This window comes from Pan paniscus, chromosome 1 (assembly GCF_029289425.2).
Source record: "Pan paniscus chromosome 1, NHGRI_mPanPan1-v2.0_pri, whole genome shotgun sequence".
NCBI classification, from domain to species: Eukaryota; Metazoa; Chordata; class Mammalia; order Primates; family Hominidae; genus Pan; species Pan paniscus.
In genome coordinates, this window is record NC_073249.2 from 171,831,783 (window position 1) to 171,849,304 (window position 17,522).

The following is a 17,522-nucleotide window of genomic DNA, read 5'->3' on the forward strand; positions in this document are numbered from 1 at the left end:
AAGGCTCTGGATAATTGGCCCACGCTGCCTGCATATCAACCCTCTGAGCTTGCCTCCCGCCACGCCCCCTCTCACTCACCCATTCCACCACCCTGGCCCCATGCTGTTCCTGGAACACGCATGCATCCCAGGGCCTCCGCACCTGCTGTTCCTTCTGCCTGGAGTGCTGTTCTTCCTGTAGCTGCATGGCTCCCTCCCTTACCTTCTTCAGGACTTTGCCCAAATGTCGCCTTCACAGTGAGGGCTTCCCTGATCCTGCTATGAAACTGCAGAATCACCTCCCCAGGGGTTCCTGTATTCTTTTCTCAATGTTTCTCCATAGTGCTCACAGCCACCTATCATACTATATGCATGATTTATCTTGTCTCTTGTCTGTCTGTCTCCTCAACTAGAACTCAAGCCCCCACAGGGTGGGGACTTTGTTTTGAGCACTGCTCTATCCCCAGGGGCTAGGACAGGGTAGGCTCTGGATGCGTGTGTGAATAGAGGGATGGAATCTGCATGCCTCGGAGAGAGAGGCTGGAGAGGAAATGCAGGCAGGAAACCTGCTGGGGCTAAGGTATCTGACATTTTTCACAGAGGTTATGCATGGGAAAGATGAGAACCAGATTTTAATTTTTCAATTAGAGAGAGAAAGATCCCAGTGAGCAGCAATGAGCCACTGAGGGGGTAGCACAGGGATTTCTGACTGGGGTGGGCTGATTTAAGGTGGAGAGCTCCAGGGGCAGGGGTCACCAAGCCCACCCAGCGGGTAACAGAAGCCCGGGAGGGGCCCAAGGAAAGCACAGGGGAGGTCTGAGCTCTGAGGATCCCTGTCATCTGAGACTCTGGTGGCCAGCACAAGATGAGGTCTGAATAGGGGGTGAAGAAACTGGATGGTCGGGCCCAGGAGGAAAGAAACCAGCAAGCAAACCGGTGCCTCCTGGGGGCTGCAGAGTGGCAGAGCTGGCCCTCATGTGGCTCCATGGTCAGGCACTCTGCCAGTGGACACAAGGAACCCCCATTCACAGCGAGGCCACTTTGGCTTGGAAGGGGACAGTAACATGGCTTGGTCAGGAGTCTGTCTTCCCTCTGCAGCCCTGACTCAGCCTCTTTCATGATGCTGGTGACCTTGAGCAAGTCATGGCCCCTCCTGCGGGCTTCCAGTTAGGACACAGATGAGTGGATCGGAGAGAAAGGCAGAAAAGTTCTCTGTGCTTCCAGCCCTCCCGCCCTTGCCCTTTCAGTGCCTGCCCAGTAAAGTGGTGCCTCCTGGTCACACCAGCAACTCATTAACTCACCTAACTCACCCAAGGTCACTTCACACCTACACCTCCAGGCTCCTAGACTGTCCTGGGTTAATACCAAGAAGAGGAGGGTGAAGCAGTGATGTAGAGGAGAGGAAGGGAGGGAGGCACAGGAGTGATCTAGAGTTTGGTGACGGGGGAGGGAGAGGGTCAGAAGAGACACCCAGGTTGCTGAAGAGCCAGCCCCCAGGAAGCATTTCAGGAGAGAGGAAACAGCCAGTGCAAAAGCCTCAGCGAGACTGGTTGGAGCAGAGAGCAGGGGGAGAGAGTGGCAGGAAATGAGAGGGTCAGGAGAGAGGACAGGCTCAGACCAGGCCTCAGAGCCCCCCTCTCCTCAGACCAGTGTCTGGGCTTTCTTTTCTTTTCTTTTCTTTTCTTTTCTCTTTTCTTTTCTTTTCTTTTCTTTCCTTTCCTTTTCTTTTCTTTTTTTTCCTTTCTTTTCTTTTCTTTTTGAGAAGGAGTCTCGCTCTGTCACCCAGGCTGGAGTACAGTGGTGCGATCTCGGCTCACTGCAACCTCCACCTCCCGGGTTCAAGCAATTCTCTGCCTCAGCCTCCTGAGGAGCTGAGATTACAGCGCCCGCCACCACACCCGGCTAATTTTTGTATTTTTAGTAGAGACGGGGTTTCACCGTCTTGGCCAGGCTGGTCTTGAACTCCTGACTTCATGATCCACCCGCCTCGGCCTCCCAAAGTGCTGGGATTACAGGCGTGAGCCATCACGCCTGGCCTGGGCTTTCATTATTGAAAGTGAGCTGGGAGCCACAGTGGGGGGTGGGGGGAGGGGGAGTGCGGTGGGAAGGGTGGGGTGCAGTAGGGCCAGGGGCAGGGTGGGTCATGATCTGACCTGGGTCTGAACAGCTCACTCTGCCTGCTGGACTGAGAAGAGACTGCAAGGGCCTCAGGGAGAAGCAGAGAGAGACCAAGACTGTGGCTACTGTGACAATCATGCAGCCTAGGTGGGAGAACCCCACACCGGCTGCGCCTTTATTGTCTGGGATTTTTACCTCTCCAAGACTAGTTCCTCACCTGTTAAATGCTGACACCACCACCTGTCGCAGGGCACTCTGAAGATGATACAATAGCAGAGGACCGGGCCCAGCACATAGTAGGCTCTGGGGATGACACCCTTCTCCAGCTGACTAAGCCCCAGGCCTTTGGACTCCTGCTGGCAGTGTGACCCTGGGAAGATCACTTCACCTCCTTTCATGGAAGTGGGGTGGGCTAGAGACGTAGGGATGCAGAACGGAGCTGGTCAAAAGTAGATGTTTCTGCCACATCTGCAAAGTGAGCAAAAGTAGTGAGCTTCCCGTCAAAGGAGGTATGGGAGCAGAGGCTGAATTTGCACTTGGTGGAGGAGGGTTACCTCTACTCATAAAACTGACAATTACTGCACACTTACTAGGCACCTGGCTCAGGGCTAAGACGCCTGCCTTTATTATCTGGTGCCTCAGCACTGAGCCGTTGATGGCGGTGTCAGTGTGAACTCACATGTCAGTTGCTACCATCTCACTGAATCCTCACAAATCAGCTCTTTGAGGGAATCCTCAATTCCCATTTTACAGATGAGGAGGCTAAGGCAGAGAGAGGAAAAATCACTTGTCCAAGTCACTAAGATGGTACATGGCAGACTGGACACAGTGGCTCACGTCTGTAATCCTAACACTTTAGGAGGCTGGGAGTTCAAGACCAGCCTGGGCAACACAGCAAGCTCCCTCTCTACAACAAATTTTTTAAAATTAGTCGGGCAAGCTTGTGGTTTCTGCTACTTGGGAGGCTGAGGTGGGAAGATCTCTTGAGCCTGGGAGGAAGAGGCTGCAGCGAGTCATGATTGAGCCACTGCACTCCAGCCTGGGTGACACAGTGAGATCCTATCTTAAAAAAAAAAAAAAAAAAAATGGTACCTGGTGGAACCTATACATAGGTGGTCTGAATTCAGAGGCCATGTTCTTCTGGTTATAAACATGATGTGTACCCCTGGGCCCCAGTTTTCTCACCTGCACACAATCTCCCAGCTGACAGCCAGCACTCACCGCTGGCCATAGGAGTGCCACCCAGGATGTCCTGGCCAGCTGGGCCCCTGAAGACTGTAGCCTCACCCATACCACGGAGGGCAGAACACCCCTAGCTGGGCCTAGGCAACTCATAGAGTCGTGAGACATAATAAAATGGGATTTATTTTAAGCCACTAAATTCTGGGGTGGTTTGTTATACAGCAATAGATAAATAGAACAGCCTTCAACAATGAACATTTGCTGAGTGCCTACTGTGTCCCAGGCACTGCATAATACTCTGGAGAAGGCACAGCATTTTTGTCTCTGGATTCAGGGCCTGCTAGGAGCCTTTAACTTCCTCCCCGTGCAGTCTGAACCAGGCCTGAGCAGGAGCATGTGGCACTCGGTGTCGTCTCTGCAGAAACGGCATCAAGAGCAAGGCTGATGCTCTCATAGCTGGGTGGAGGCCAGGCAGGCTGGGTGCTGAGCAGGGCATCCCTCGATCCACTTGGCTCCAGGGCTTCCTCCGTAGGGTATGCAGGTGGTGTTGGGGGCCCCTCGGCCACTGGGAAGCTCACGGCTTCCTCGTAAGTGGGGATGTCAACCACTTTGGGGGTCCTGCAGGAACAGAAGAGAGGCTGTTAGCAGGGGCTGGGGCAGACCCTGCTGCCTGCCAGAGAGACAGTGAGGAAGGTTGGGGGCAGAGAAGTCTTCACACCCTGCTCCAAGCCTTTGTGGCTCTCCAGGGTCCCATATACACAGTTCAAACTTGGCATGAGCCAGCCCCTGCGGCCCTCAGCCTTCCTGCCACCCACTCCCTGCTCCATAGAATTAGTTCCCTGTATGTGCTCCCAGCACCTCCTGGTGCCTCCTCAGTCCTCTCTTCAGGGTAAGTCCTACCCTAGGGCAGTGACTGAGAGTCCAGGGGCTGAGGGTAGCTGCTTATGGGTGTTTCATGTCGAAAGATTGAGTGATGGTGGTCCATAGACAGAAGACTCCCGCCTATTGAAATATCCTTTACAAGATCAGAATTGGGATGCCCAGAGCAGAATGGGAGACCTCAATTCCTCTGCCCATCTGGATGCTTTAGATTTTGATATGATGTCTGCCAAGTGATTATCTCTACTTGCATACCTCCAGGGATGGAGAGCTTACTACTTACCAGATCAACCACTTCTATCTCTGGACAGTTTGCTATCCTGTGACTCTTTTCTGGTCCCCACCCCTGGCCAACTAAACCACCCCACAGGAGCTTGAGGCAGAGACCAAGTTCTGCAGGCCAGACCCTGAGACAGATCACCCACGCCCCAGCCAGCCTAAGGCTGATAGGAATGAGACCAGATGTCGGCCCCCTCAGAGCCCTGGCGGGTCATCTCTGGGGATCCAATGCCCCTCCCCAACCTGGGACACACAGTGGGGAGTGGGGTGGGAATGTCGCTGATCCTGGGTGTGGGCTGCTCCTGCTTTGGGGGTGATCCTGAAGGTCCCTTCCAACACTGAGGGTGGTTATGAGTCTGGGCACTGGTTGGTTCACCTCCCTGCTTGGACACATTCCTGCTGGGAGATCATGGGTCTGTAATTCCATTCATCGAGGCCTGGTTTACTCATCTGTAAAATGGGGGATGGTAGTGGCACCTGCCTCACAGGACAGAGTGCAGGTTAAATGGGCTCACGGAGGGCAGCACTCAGTGCCCGGGACGTAAGTGGGGTTATGAGCAGAATCTCAAGGGGCTCCTGTGGGGAATGGGTCAGGGAGCAAAGCTTATCACAGGCCTCAAGATGGCAGGCCCCACAAGGCTGAGAGAGGCTGAGTCACTTGCCAGGCTCCTCAGTTTGGAGCTGCTGGGAAGCAGTTTATTCCATACCTATGGTCCTGCTGTCTAGACCGAGGAGGGGCCAATGGCAAGAGGCCAGTCTGGGGAACAGAAGAAGCAGTAGATGGGACTTCGCTGATGGAGGGGCCCATGCTGGTAGATGGAACCTGCTGCTGCCCCTCAGGTGAACGCCCAGCACCCACCGGGGACCTGGACTTTCTCCGGCAATGTGTCTTCTCGGCCCACTGCAGCCTCACAGCAGCCTGCTGGGAGGCTCACTGCTCCCAATCACAGACCAGGGTGACGGAGCAGATTGATGGGATCCTGGATTTGAACCCCAGCCTGTATGTCAGTACAGGGCAGGGCACCAGCCAGAAATCCCTGGGACACCAGCCAGGAGTCCCAAACATGGAACTCCCTGTCCAGTGCTCCTGTGAACTCTCACAGACCTCCCTTCCTTCTCTGGAAGACAGCCCAGGAAGCTGAGATTAGTGCCTGTCCTCACCCTCCTCTGAGCTCCCAGCATCCTTGCAGATGAGGGCAGGACAGAGAATATTGCTCCTGGAAGGAGGCAAGTTGGGTTCTACTGCTGTGTGACCTGGACCACATTTACACCTTCTCTGAACCTCTTTCTCCTCATCTGTAAAATGAGGATAATATTTCTCCTTTCAGATTCAGGGGCAAAAAAAAAATGAAAAACAAATGTTTCACAACACTCAGAGAAGTGTGAGTAATTAGCTTCCAGAGCCCCATCTCCTGCCTGCTCACCTCCCAGCCATGCTCCAGCCCCACTTAGAGCCCTGGACACCTGAGACAGGCTTTGGGTAGGCCTGGGGCCATCCCAGCAGGTGACAGCTGGCAGGGCAGGGCACAGGTGCCGGTGAGTTCTGCCCACAGCAGGAAGTTTGCTTAGAGGGCAGATGTGAAGCGGCCCTCACACCACCTTCTGTCACCTTAGTGACCAGCTGGGCCCGCCCAGCTCCAAGTCGCCAAGGTCACAGTCGAGGATGCCAGGAACTCAGCAAGCAGGGCAGCTGCATCACACCCCTCTGGGAGCAGGCCCCATTCATGGATATGGCGCCTCGGCAGCTGTGTGGGGCAGTCCTGCCACAGTGGTCTCACCGCATGGGAAGTGCCATGGAGGCTAGGGCTCACCCCAATCTTTGGAGCCTGGTTGGGGCAGGAGACCTGGGCCTGGCACCAGCTCCACTGCCTTTCAGCTGAGTCAGGCAAACCCAGGAAGAGTGGGGCAAGGGATGAAATACAATTTGCCCAACACTTAAGTTCTCTAATCTCCTTTCATATTCACAACCACCCTGGGGGGTAGAGGCCTGCACCCACTTTACAGATGAGTAAAGGCCATGTGTCAACTAAGTGGCAAAGCCCCAGCTTCGTCTGACTGCAAAGCTCAAGCTAAGTCCACCTATCACACCTCTCCCCCAAGCCACCTCATCTCTCCTCACCTCAGTTTTCTCAGCTGTCAAATGGGCCTAATCCTTACACTTACCTCATAAGCAGTTGAGGCTCAAATCTAGTGGACATGAGGGCGCACGATAAATTAAAACAGGAATAGCAGAGAAAGCAGATGTGTGTACCAGCTACAGAGTGCACGCTTCCCTAACTCTCATCTCATCTGAGCCTGACAGCGATGATAGGGAAAAGGTCTTCACCCCAGTTGAGAGAAGAGGTGTCAGACACAGCTCAGAGAGTCTAAGTAACATCCTCAAGGACACACAGCTTCTAAAAGAAAGAGCAGGGACTACTGGAGGCCCCACATCCAGCCACCTCACTAAGGGGACTTACACTCAAGATAGCAGCTTCCTGAGGGCAGGGATTTTGTCTGTTTTGCCCACTGTGGCACCGTCAGTTCTCTGAATAGCACCCAGCATACCTACGTGTGCTCAATCAATATTAGGCACATGCATGAAAGAGTAAGTAGATGAATAAACGGGGAAACCGAGGCCAAGAGGGGAAGGGACCTGCCCAAGCCATCAGCCCAGGAAGGCTTTATTTCTGACCTAGAGTTACCCACAGCGGGCACCACCAGAGACTGAGGTGCCTGGGAGCAAGAATAGCAGAGTAGCCACCCATGGGGGCCAGGTGCTGGGCTCTGCAGGCAGCAGGGCTGGGCTGAGTCAGCCTCAGGACAGGAAAGAGCACCTCCAGCAGAAGCAGCCTCCTCGACCCCCAGCCACCCAGTTTTGAGTCTACGACTGGGGTCTTGGAGCTCGATGGGCTACGATCACCCTGTGGCCTCCTAGGTGGGCTTCCTCCCTGGCCCACTGGGAGTGAAGGCCAAGGGGCCCCACCTGCCAGGTGCAGCTGTGCCTAGACCCTGTTGCAACAACATGGCTGTGTGTACAGGCAACACCCACCCCCTGCACTCACGCCTGGTTGGGTGGGAGGAGCAGGCTCTGGTCCAGAGCATGTGGGGCCTGGCCTGGTTCCAACTGACCACTAACTCACTGTATCACCAGCTAGGTCACTTGGTCTTTCTGAGACCCAGGTCTCTCATCTGAGAAGTGAAGGGTTTGGCTGGAGAGTCCCCAAGGCCTTGCAATATCTAACACTATGTAAATGCTATGTAAATACACATGTAAATGCTATTTCAAGTATTTTGGATCCATGGTTGGTTGAATCATGGATGCAGAACCCATAGACAGAAAGGGCTGACTGTACTGCATCATCTCTAGCTTTAAGAAGTCACAGGCTGGTAGCAGGAATGCTCCTACATTCTTCGACTCGGAAAACATTTTCCCTGTTAAAACATGGAGGAAGAGCATTCAGGTCCCAGGTCCCAGGCCAGCTCACGGCAGTCTGGCTTAGCCCCTCACACACAGGGATCCAGGGCTTAGGACTGACGTGGGAGGAAGAATGCCAGCCGTGCGGCCAGCAGGCTCCTGCCACTTTCTAGCTATGCCTCCCCTTCCTTTTCTGCAGACACAACAGTCATTCTTACCTTGCAGGAAATAGAAAAGACAGGAGGTGATGTACACAGGCCCCTAGTACATAGGCACACTCTGTACTTTGTTGAATACATAAGTACATAAAAGGGCATGCATAATACATGCATTCTCAACAGGACACACATTGGTTCTTGGGGAGGGTAATACTCTTTTTATGTATAAAGCACAGATATACATATAGAACATAAACAAATACACAGTGTATCTGGGGTGTTACAATTTCATGGAGGAGGATTTGGAAAAAAAAGAGTCTAAGAAGGATGGCACAAGGCAGGGTGGGGAGACCAATAATGAAAATAAAAGGTTGAGAGATGCTGTCTTCATGCAACACTTTGTCCCCAACCCCATACCTTTGTGCATGCTCTTCTGCCTGCCTAAAATGCCTCTTTTCCACCATGTCCACTAGAGGAAAAGTTGACATTTGCTGTGCACCTACTGTGTACCAGGCACTGGGCTAAAGCTCAACATACATATCTCATTTAATTTTCCCAAGTGTCACCTGAAGTAGGGAGTGGGCGTGAGCATAGACTCTGAGGCCAGACTGCCTGGGTTCAAGTCCTGGTTCTGACACACACTATCTGATGTCCTTGGCTGAGTTACTTAGTGTCTCCATGCCTCCTTTTCCTCCTTTACAAATGGAACTCATAACAGTAGCTACTTCAGAGGGCTGCTGTAAGGATCAGCTGAGCGAGTATGGAAGAGCACTTTGAACAGTGCCTGGCACAGGGCTGTACTGTAGAGGGGTTTGCTATTATTGCTGTTGCTATTAGTCCTTTTCATTTCAAATGAGGAAGTTAAAGCTTAGGGGGATTGCATGACCTACTCAAAGTCCCACTGCTAGTTTGTGATAGAACCAGAACAGGGTCCCAGTGGGTCTGACTCTTGCGCCTAGGCTTTTAACCCTCTGCTATTCTGTCCCATACCAAGCTGAGCTCAGCTGCCACCTCCTCCAGGAAGCCTTCCTGGGTTTCTCCATGTCTTTAAAAGCCATGCCTCTCTCACACAGCACTACCTACTCCGGTTTGTCATCATCAGCTTCTGTCATGGGGCTCTAAACTCCTTCAGGGCTGTACTGATCAGCTTCCGTGTACCCAGGACACAGGGCAAAGCCTGATCCAAAGGAGGAACCCCATGAGAATTTGCTGGAATTACAAATGCTGGCTGGTGGGCTGGTGTGACTGGGCCCCTACCTGCAGTCCCCACCCGCTGCCACACCCCGCCCTGCTGACCTGCAGCTCTCCTTCTCTGAGGACTCCACAGTGAGGTAGTACAGGTCTCTGGAGAGGTGATAGGGGTCCCATCGAGGTGGCCCCGGGATGCTGGCCTTGACGGACCACAGCAGGCCAATGAGCAGCAGCAGGCCACCTGTACCGCAGCAGACGAAGCTGACGGACCTGAGCAGGGGGCTGGGGCCCTCAGGCACCGGATACTCCGTGGGTGGGGCCAGCTGGCCAGGCTGGGCGGTTGCATCCCCTTCGCTCCACCAAGCGAAGCAGAGCGTCCCGGCCACCAGAACCACTGTGCCGCTGACTGTCATGCAATAGCGGAGGGTGGAGGCCAAGTGGCTCCGGTCACACATCTGGACACAGAGAAGGAGGGAGAAGAGGAAATGGGAAATATGAAAGGTGCTGGAGGCCAGGTGTTAATTCCTCTGCCTGAGGTCACTGTACAACCTTGGAGAAGTCACTTAACTCCTCTGGGCCTCAGTTTCCTCATCTGTGAAGTGGAGATGATGCCCCTGACTTTGCCGGGCTATTCTGAAGGTCAGAGGTAAACATGTATCAGCACGACTGGGAAATCTCAGGAGCTAAGTATGACCACTTTCACTCAGGGCCTCCCTCCAGGCCTCAGGGGCCCCATCTGCCTGGTGGGTCTAAAACTTCCCACCCTGACTGCCACACAGGAAGCTGGGACAGAGAAAAGTAACGCGTGTTGGAACCTCCAGGCCTGCCAGGATCAGGGTTTGCTGGTTATGCACTGCCTGACTTCACCTGGTCACAATCTTGTGAGATGGACACTGTTACTGAATAGAGGAAGATACCGAGACCCAGAACAAGTGTGAAAGAGGGGTATTGAAGAGTCTGAGGCCGAAATTCACAACATAGAGCAAAACTTTATGGAAAAAGATGTTCACCAAGCCGGGTGCAGTGACTCACGCCTGTAATCCCAGCACTTTGGGAGGCCAAGGCGGGCAGATCACCTGAGGTCAGGAGTTCGAGACCAGCCTGGCCAACATGGTGAATCCCCATCTCTACTAAAAGTACAAAAATTAGCTGAGCATGGTGGCACATGCCTGTAATCCCAGCTACTCGGGAGGCTGAGGCAGGAGAATCACTTGAACCTGGGAGGCAGAGGTTGTAGTGAGCCGAGATCGCACCACTGCACTCCAGCCTGGGCAAAAGAGTGAGACTCTGTCACACACACATACACATACACACACACACACACACACACATACACATGTTCACCGTGGCCTTATTAATAATGGTCATAATTTGGAAAGTGCTAAAATGTTCAATTGTAAAGAAATGGTGAGTAAACTACGGCATAATCTCTAGAATGAATAATTAATATTAGCCCATTTTTTTAAAAAATCAAGCTCAGCACAAAGGTTTAACAAGAGGAGGAAACATTTATCATATCTTGCTTTTTTCAACTTAGTATACTAAATTATGCATACAGTGTTGTCTCAATTAAATAAAAGAATGCACGGGGGGGAAAACCTGGAAGGGTCCTGGCCCCGGATCACACAGATGTAGGAGGCGGAAACCTAGGTCTGAGTTGTCCCCAAAGCCAATTTCTAGGCTGTCCATTGTACCTTCCAGTCCCTGTACCTGTAACTTCCCATTAGCTCCCCTCAAGGCTCAGCTCAGCCTCACCAGGGAAGCCTTCTCTGAAGACACTTTAACTTTAAACCCCTAAGTGCCCTGGGCCACCTTTGCCACAGCAGAAACCTGTGCTTAACTTCTGCTTCACTTATCCCACTCCCCGGTCTGTGAGCTCCCTGAGGGCAGGGTCCATGTTGGCCTTGTTCACCACTATATCCCCTCAGTGCCTAGCATATAATAGCTGCTCAATAAATCCTCTGAACTGAGGGAAAGTGTTGCTGGATAAATCAATGCTGGTTGGGTGAAAATCCACCCTCACAGTTGTGAAGAGCTGGGAGAGAGGAGGCAGTGCAGGATTCCAGCTGCCACAGCACAGGGACATGAAGGACAGTCCCGGCTTTGGTCCCCCCTCTACAGCTGTATCATGGGATAAGCCTCTCACCTGCCCCGGGCCTGCTTCCTCATCGGATAAAAGGCAGGCTCTCTAGGAGGCTGCTAGGAGGATTTGCAGAAGCACTGTCTCCTCTTCCAGAGGCTGAGCCAGTGAAGCAGGCAGCGGGGGCCACAGACCTTAAAGAGAGGCTTCAGTGATCACAAATCCCTTCCAAGTGGGGCTTGCCCAGCCAACAACAATATATCCAAATGACATACTGCTGTGCGGCTGCTCAAAGGCATGATCCCATGGGAGCTGAAGGGCATGGCAAATGTTCAAGATGCAGTAGGTGAAACTTTAGATTTCAAAAGGGCATGTTACCAAATGTGTTTAAAAACACACGTGTGTGTGTGTGTGCGTGTGTGTGTGAGAGAGAGAGAATGTACACATGTAAAAGGGGCGCTCTGGGAGTGGACCTCAATCTTTCTGCACCCCTAGACCTCTGGATGCATATAGAGAAATTCCATTCGTAAATTACCTGCAGTTCTCTTCCTGTGAATCTGTCCAGGGGGCAAGTGCCTCCTGTCTCCAGCTCAAAGCCTTTTCATGTAGGGAGAAAAAAATTCTGACTACTCCCGGTCCCCCATCCCCAAAGTCAAAGAGCTAGGAGAGTCTGTCAAGAGGAGAAACCTGCTTCTGGGAAAAAAAATTCAAAAAACAAAACACACAAGCAAATCAAGAACAGTAACCACTGCCTGTATGTCATGGTACTCAACAGTCCCCCTTTATACCTAGCATCGCACCTGCCTCCCTACAGGTGGGCAGGCCAGATGAAAAGTCCCATTTTACAAATGAGGAGAGTGAGCCCAAAAAGGTGAAGGACCTGGTCCAAAGCCAGGTACAGCAGGGTTCTCAGCACTGGAGGAGCGCACACCTAGGCACACCTGCGTGGGGCAACCTACACTGCTTTTTACTTTCTACCAAACAATAGTCGCTGCTCATTGTGGAAAAAGGAGAAAACCACAGAAGCGAATAAAAATTTAAAAATACAGGCTGGACACAGTGGCTCACACCTGTAATCCCAGTACTTTGGGAGGCCGAGGTGGGTGGATCACCTGAGGTCAGGAGTTTGAGACCAGCCTGGGCAATATGGTGAAACCCCCGTCTCTACTAGAAATACAAAAATTAGCCAATTAACAGGCGTGGTGGTGGGCACCTGTATTCCCAGCTACTCGGGATGCTGAGGCACGAGAATCACTTGAACCCAGGATGTGGAGGTTGCAGTGAGCCGAGATCGCGCCACTGCACTCCAGCCTGGGTGACAGAGTGAGACTCCTTCCCAAAAAAAAAAAAAAAAAAAAGCAAAACACAAATCACCACTAATCTTGCCTCTCAAAGATTAGCAAAATCCCCAGGTGGCTGTTTCCTGTTCATTGCCCCCTTGTCCTGCATACAGGATGATGGCAGCAGCAGATGTGTGCTGTGCATTTATCAGGCTGGGCATTTACCAGGCTGGGCACCATGCCAAGGACTTTACAGGTGTCCCCTCACTTAATCCCCACAACAGCACTGTGTCCTAAAGACACTGTGGCCACTAGGGTGACAATTTCTCCACAATTGGTGACCATAATAGGGTGACAATTTGTCCACTAGGGTTACTGCTGGATTTGGACCCAGGTCTAGTCTGAGTCAAATCCCTGTCTGTGTGTACAGCTAGGTCTATCAATATTTTTTAATATAGAAAGTTGAGACCATGCTGCAAATAGATGTACTTGTCTTTGGCACGGGCAGCTCTCACTCTTTAGAATGCATGGCCCTCCTTCCCAGCTTAACTCCTCCCGGGCCTCAGACTAGCCCCTGCAACTGCCCTTTGCGTGTTCTCACATGGGGTCGGGGTCATTTTCTGTGTGGGTCTCGCTCCTTCCATGTGGATCCCCCACAGCAGGCAGGGCACATGCTAACCTGCCATCCTGGGGGACGGTTGGGGTGGAGAAGGTCAATGTCCACTGGATGAAGGGCAGCCTGTTCCATTGTGCAGTGGTTGTTTTCCTTATTATTATAGGTCAGGGATGTCACTATCAGCAGGGTGTTCTCACCCAAACTCCTTTCACCTGGACCCTCTACTAGACCTGTGCTCCTTCCACCTGGAGCGCCCTCTGCTCACATCCAGGACCCTCATTGCACCCCTTCCCAGAAGGCTGTCTACTGCAGCTGCCCCCACCTCCCTCCAGCCAGAGGAGGGTTTTCCGGGAATCAGATGCATCCATTGATCACCCCCTCTGACTACAGTGGTCATTCCCTGTTAGCTCTGTGACCACCCAGCATCTCTGAGTTCAAATCCCTGCCTGCAAGGGGAAAGCAGGTAATGAAAATGAGATGGCAAGACGGCAGGCTGTAAGTGAGTCACAGGGACACAAGGCTGGACCGAGGATGCACCCTGCTCTGACACTGGCAGGATCCAGCTTCTCCACGCCTTAGTGTCCTCCCCTGTAAATGGGCACAATAATACCATATTGCTTCTCAGAATGAGAATATATTAAAATAAAATTTATTCTTATTATGATTATTTTTATTTCCACAGCAGTGCTCAGCACCTGTCCCTGCCCTTCATCTTGCCCTATCTGCTCACTGGTGGCAGGGCCAGCCTGAATCTATCATCTGCTCCCTGGCAAGGGGGCAGCATCTTCAGTAAAAGTCTAGTAGAAAGGCCCTGCTCCTGTCAGGAGAGTCCGGAGGACAGAGCCTCCCTCCTGCACCCACTCCTGCACAAAGCCAGGATGGAACGCCATGCCATTCTCCGTGCCCTACTCCATACCAATAAGGGCATTTTTGTTTTGTTTTGTTTTGTTTGAGACTCCATCTTGCTCTGTCGCCCAGGCTGGAGGGCAGTCCTGTGATCTTGGCTCATTGCACCCTCTGCCTCCTGAGTTCAAGTGATTCTCCTGCCTCAGCTTCCTAAGCAGCTAGGATTACAAGCGCCCGCCACCATGCCCGGCTAATTTTTGTATTTTTAGTAGAGACAGGGTTTCATCATGTTGCCCAGGCTGGTCTCGAACTCCTGACCTCAAGTTATCAGCCCGCCTCGGCCTCCCAAAGTGCTGGGATTACAGGCGTGAGCCACCGCACCCGGCCCCAATAAGGGCACTTTAGATGCCGCTTTCTGTAAAGACGAAACTGTCCGAACAAGAATTTGTTCTTGTTCCCCAATTGAGGCCCTGAGTGCCATGGCCTCAAGCCACCCAGCAAGATAAAACCCAGGCAGAGCCCCGGGTGTCCACACTGCCCACCAAGCCACCGTGACCGAGGTTAGGGGAAGGGGTCGGGGCAAGGTCGACGACAGAAGGGGCTGAGTGCCCGTAAAGGAGGGAGAAGGCCGTTTCCACCCACCTGGGGCAGGGCCATCGGGAGGCAGGCAGCAGGCGCTGTCCAGGCGCGCAGGGAGCCGGGCGCAGGTGAAGGTGTGGTGGTGGAGGACGCCAGGGCTGAGCGACCCTACCAGTGGCGACCCTCGGGCCTGCAGGAGGCGCGGGTGTTAGGGGCGGAGGGGCCTGGCCGCTGCCCCCGAGCCCTGCTCCCCAGCCCGCAAAACCGAGGTCTGGCTCCTGGGCCCTCCCAGGGCTCACCAGCCGCGCCCTCTCCGCCGCCCGCACCCGGTGCGCAGGGACCGAGCCAGGCCTCACCCTCGGCGCCCGCCCCGAGGGCTGCGCGCTCCCCGCGGGGCTCTGAGGCTGCCGTGGGGCGCCCAGGGGAGCGCGGGACCCGGGCCTCGCCCTCCACTCCGGTGGTGACGCCCGCCCCACCTCTCCTATGCGTCCTCGGGCAGCTCCAGGTGTCCAGCGCTGTCGCCCAGCCGGCCCCGCCCGTCCTTAAAGCGCCAGCACGATTGGGCTGGCGGGGACTGGGGCTTGCCAGCGCGGCGGGGCCCGAGGAGCCGCGGGGCTGCTGCTGACCGGAACGCCTTGGCGCGGATCGGAACCTTGGGTCCTGGGGGCCGTCACGCCCCCGCGAGCGCTCCAGGGCGGGCTTGGAAATGGAGACAAACTCCTCCGAGCCGTTGACGCTCAGCCGGACAGGGCTTAGGAGTCCCGAGCCCAGTCCTGTTCACCCCCATTTTATAGAAAGGGAAACTGAGGCCCAGACAGGGGAAAGTCACTTGCCGAGGTGTTTACTGCAGACTGCGTTGACCGAACCTGCTTTTTCACAGCAGTCAGACAGCAAGCCCTCTCGTCCCTCCAGGACCCTAGTTCCTGGGGAGGAAGGCGTTCTCAGCGATAATGACCAGCATTAAAGTGCTCCCCGTTACCGGCGTCACTGCCCCAGCCAGTGGAGGCCCCGGAGAGGGACTGAAGATGTGTCACCTAACTTCTCTGAACCTTCCTCCCTCAAGGAGAACTGATAATCCCTAACTCACAGTTCTGTGAGGATTGAATGCTTTAAGCATGCAGGTTAAGTGGCTACTGAAGGCAGTTTTTGTGGACAGATGATTTGGGAGCCTGGAGGAAGGGTTACGTGCGCGCGCGCGTGTGTGCGTGTGTGTGTGTGCGTGTGTGTAAGAATCCTTCCGTAAGAGGACATCTGAGGTGTCTTAGGAGAGTAGGAGTGGACAACAGCATCCAGGCAGAAGGAGCAGCTTGTAGGTGAAGTCACAGGCTGGTGAGATCCTGACAAGTTCATGTGGGCCAAGGGAAGCCAGTTCCAGAACCAGCTGGGGTCTGGGTTTTGTTCTTGCCCTTTCCTGCTACTCCAGCAAGCCGGGGGACTGGGGCCAGCTTGCCATTGGCATGGCCTAGATTCCCCAGTGAGCTGGGGGTGACTGACTCTCTTCCCAGCCCAAGGATAGAAGGTGGAGCAGCCTGGCCAGCAGGGATCTGAAGCCCAGAGAGAGGAAGCCACTGGCTCCAAGTCACAGAGCAGGTCAGCGGCAGGGCCCTGGGCCCCCAAACTCTGTCTCTGAAGAAATATCCCACCAGGAAACTAAGGCTCAGAGAAGGGCACAGGCCTGTGTGTGCAAGGCTACAGAGCTGAGACAAGGACCAGGCAGACTTCCTTTGACTTTCAGTCTGTAGGTGGGACCAAGGCCACTGGCAGCCCTCTTTGCACCCTTGTGGGCACAGGGGAGATATGAATGGGAAGGTGGAGGCCACAGAGCATTTGGCTCCACTCATTTCCACAGGGCAGGCATCTGTGTGTGTTGTGGGCCCCTCACTGGTCAAAATGGACCCTCCCAGCCCTGCCTGTGTAGTCCCAGAAGTGAGTCACAGGTTGCTGATGTTGGGGTCCAGGCCTGGACAGGCTGATGTTGCTAGCACACCCCTCGGGCCCTGCTTCAACCTGAATCCCTGGGCCAGGCTGGAAGCTCAGGCCCTGAAACTGGACAAGTCACGGTTCCTTCCTGCCTTAGCCACTTTCAGACTAGAAGACTGGCCACATCTTTATCTGTAAAATAGAGACAATGGCACCTCCTTCCTAGAGTAGCTATTGGGGTTTAGTAAGACCTTAGCCTGAGGAGCTGGCCAGGGTATGTCCTCACTTGACACAATGGCTCTATTTGTGAATCTCCCCTAGTTTATGGGGACCTCCTGAGTGCAGGGACCAGGTGTCACTTGGCTCAGGACGCAGCCAGATGCAGTACAGCTGGGACCAGAAGGGGATGGGCCTGGGTGCTAATTGAAATCCAAGAATCTAACCCAGGTTTTCTGGCTCTGTCTTCTTCCCCACCTTTCATAAACTGGTCCCAGCGTCAGATCTGCGATGCTGCCCAGGCATGGTGGTGACCCTCTCTAAACCAGCACACTCAGAATTTCCCTGGCTCAGCTGGGCGACTCAGAAGAAAACTGGCCATCAGCTTCTGCCTCAAGCGGGTAGGGAAGGGAGCTACCATTTGTACCCACTTATTACATGTCACCAGCCACATACTCTTCCCATTTCGTTGTCACCTCAGCTAAGTCATGGAGGCTCAGAGAGAAGTGCATTGCCCAGGGCTCACAGCTAATAAGTGGGGATTGGGGAGAGGAGGTGCTGAAATCCATGTCAGTCTGAATCTTCCAGACCCGTATGCACTTCTCCAGTTTTTGCCACATTGTCCCCTCTTTGTTACAGCCTGTGTTCCTGCTCCTGCCTCTCACTGGCCTCTCTGCCCCCAAGCTGACTGCCCTTCATGAGACACCAGCTTGAGCTTCCAAACCAGCATCCCCATCAGTCCCTCACCTGCCAAACCTTTCAATGGCTCCCCCACTGCCCTCAGAATAACAACCCCAGCTCC

General features: G+C 53.7%; 1 protein-coding gene across 3 annotated transcripts; it reads right to left on the reverse strand.

Annotated features, from left to right (window-relative positions):
- Nucleotides 1–704: 704 nt before the first annotated feature.
- Nucleotides 705–15,198, reverse strand: TMEM61 (transmembrane protein 61). 3 transcript variants are annotated; one of them, XM_034965897.3, is made up of 4 exons: nucleotides 15,061–15,198; nucleotides 14,648–14,774; nucleotides 9,289–9,638; nucleotides 705–3,897 (listed from the first exon to the last, which is right to left on the reverse strand). In XM_034965897.3, the coding sequence occupies exons 2-4, from the start codon at nucleotides 14,660–14,662 to the stop codon at nucleotides 3,630–3,632; spliced, it is 633 nt and encodes a 210-aa protein (XP_034821788.1). In that variant the 5' UTR covers nucleotides 14,663–14,774; nucleotides 15,061–15,198; the 3' UTR covers nucleotides 705–3,629. The 3 variants fall into 3 exon arrangements, with proteins under 3 accessions (XP_034821788.1, XP_034821793.1, XP_063452108.1); XM_034965902.2 differs by lacking the exon at nucleotides 14,648–14,774; XM_063596038.1 differs by having other exon boundaries at nucleotides 14,648–15,198.
- Nucleotides 15,199–17,522: the final 2,324 nt, after the last annotated feature.

Coding starts and splice junctions, on each gene's coding strand:
- TMEM61 (XM_034965897.3), bottom strand. Junction 3,898..9,288: donor TCAGAGAAGGAGAGCTGCAG/GTCAGCAGGGCG, acceptor CTGTTCCTGCAG/GACCCCCAAAGTGGTTGACA.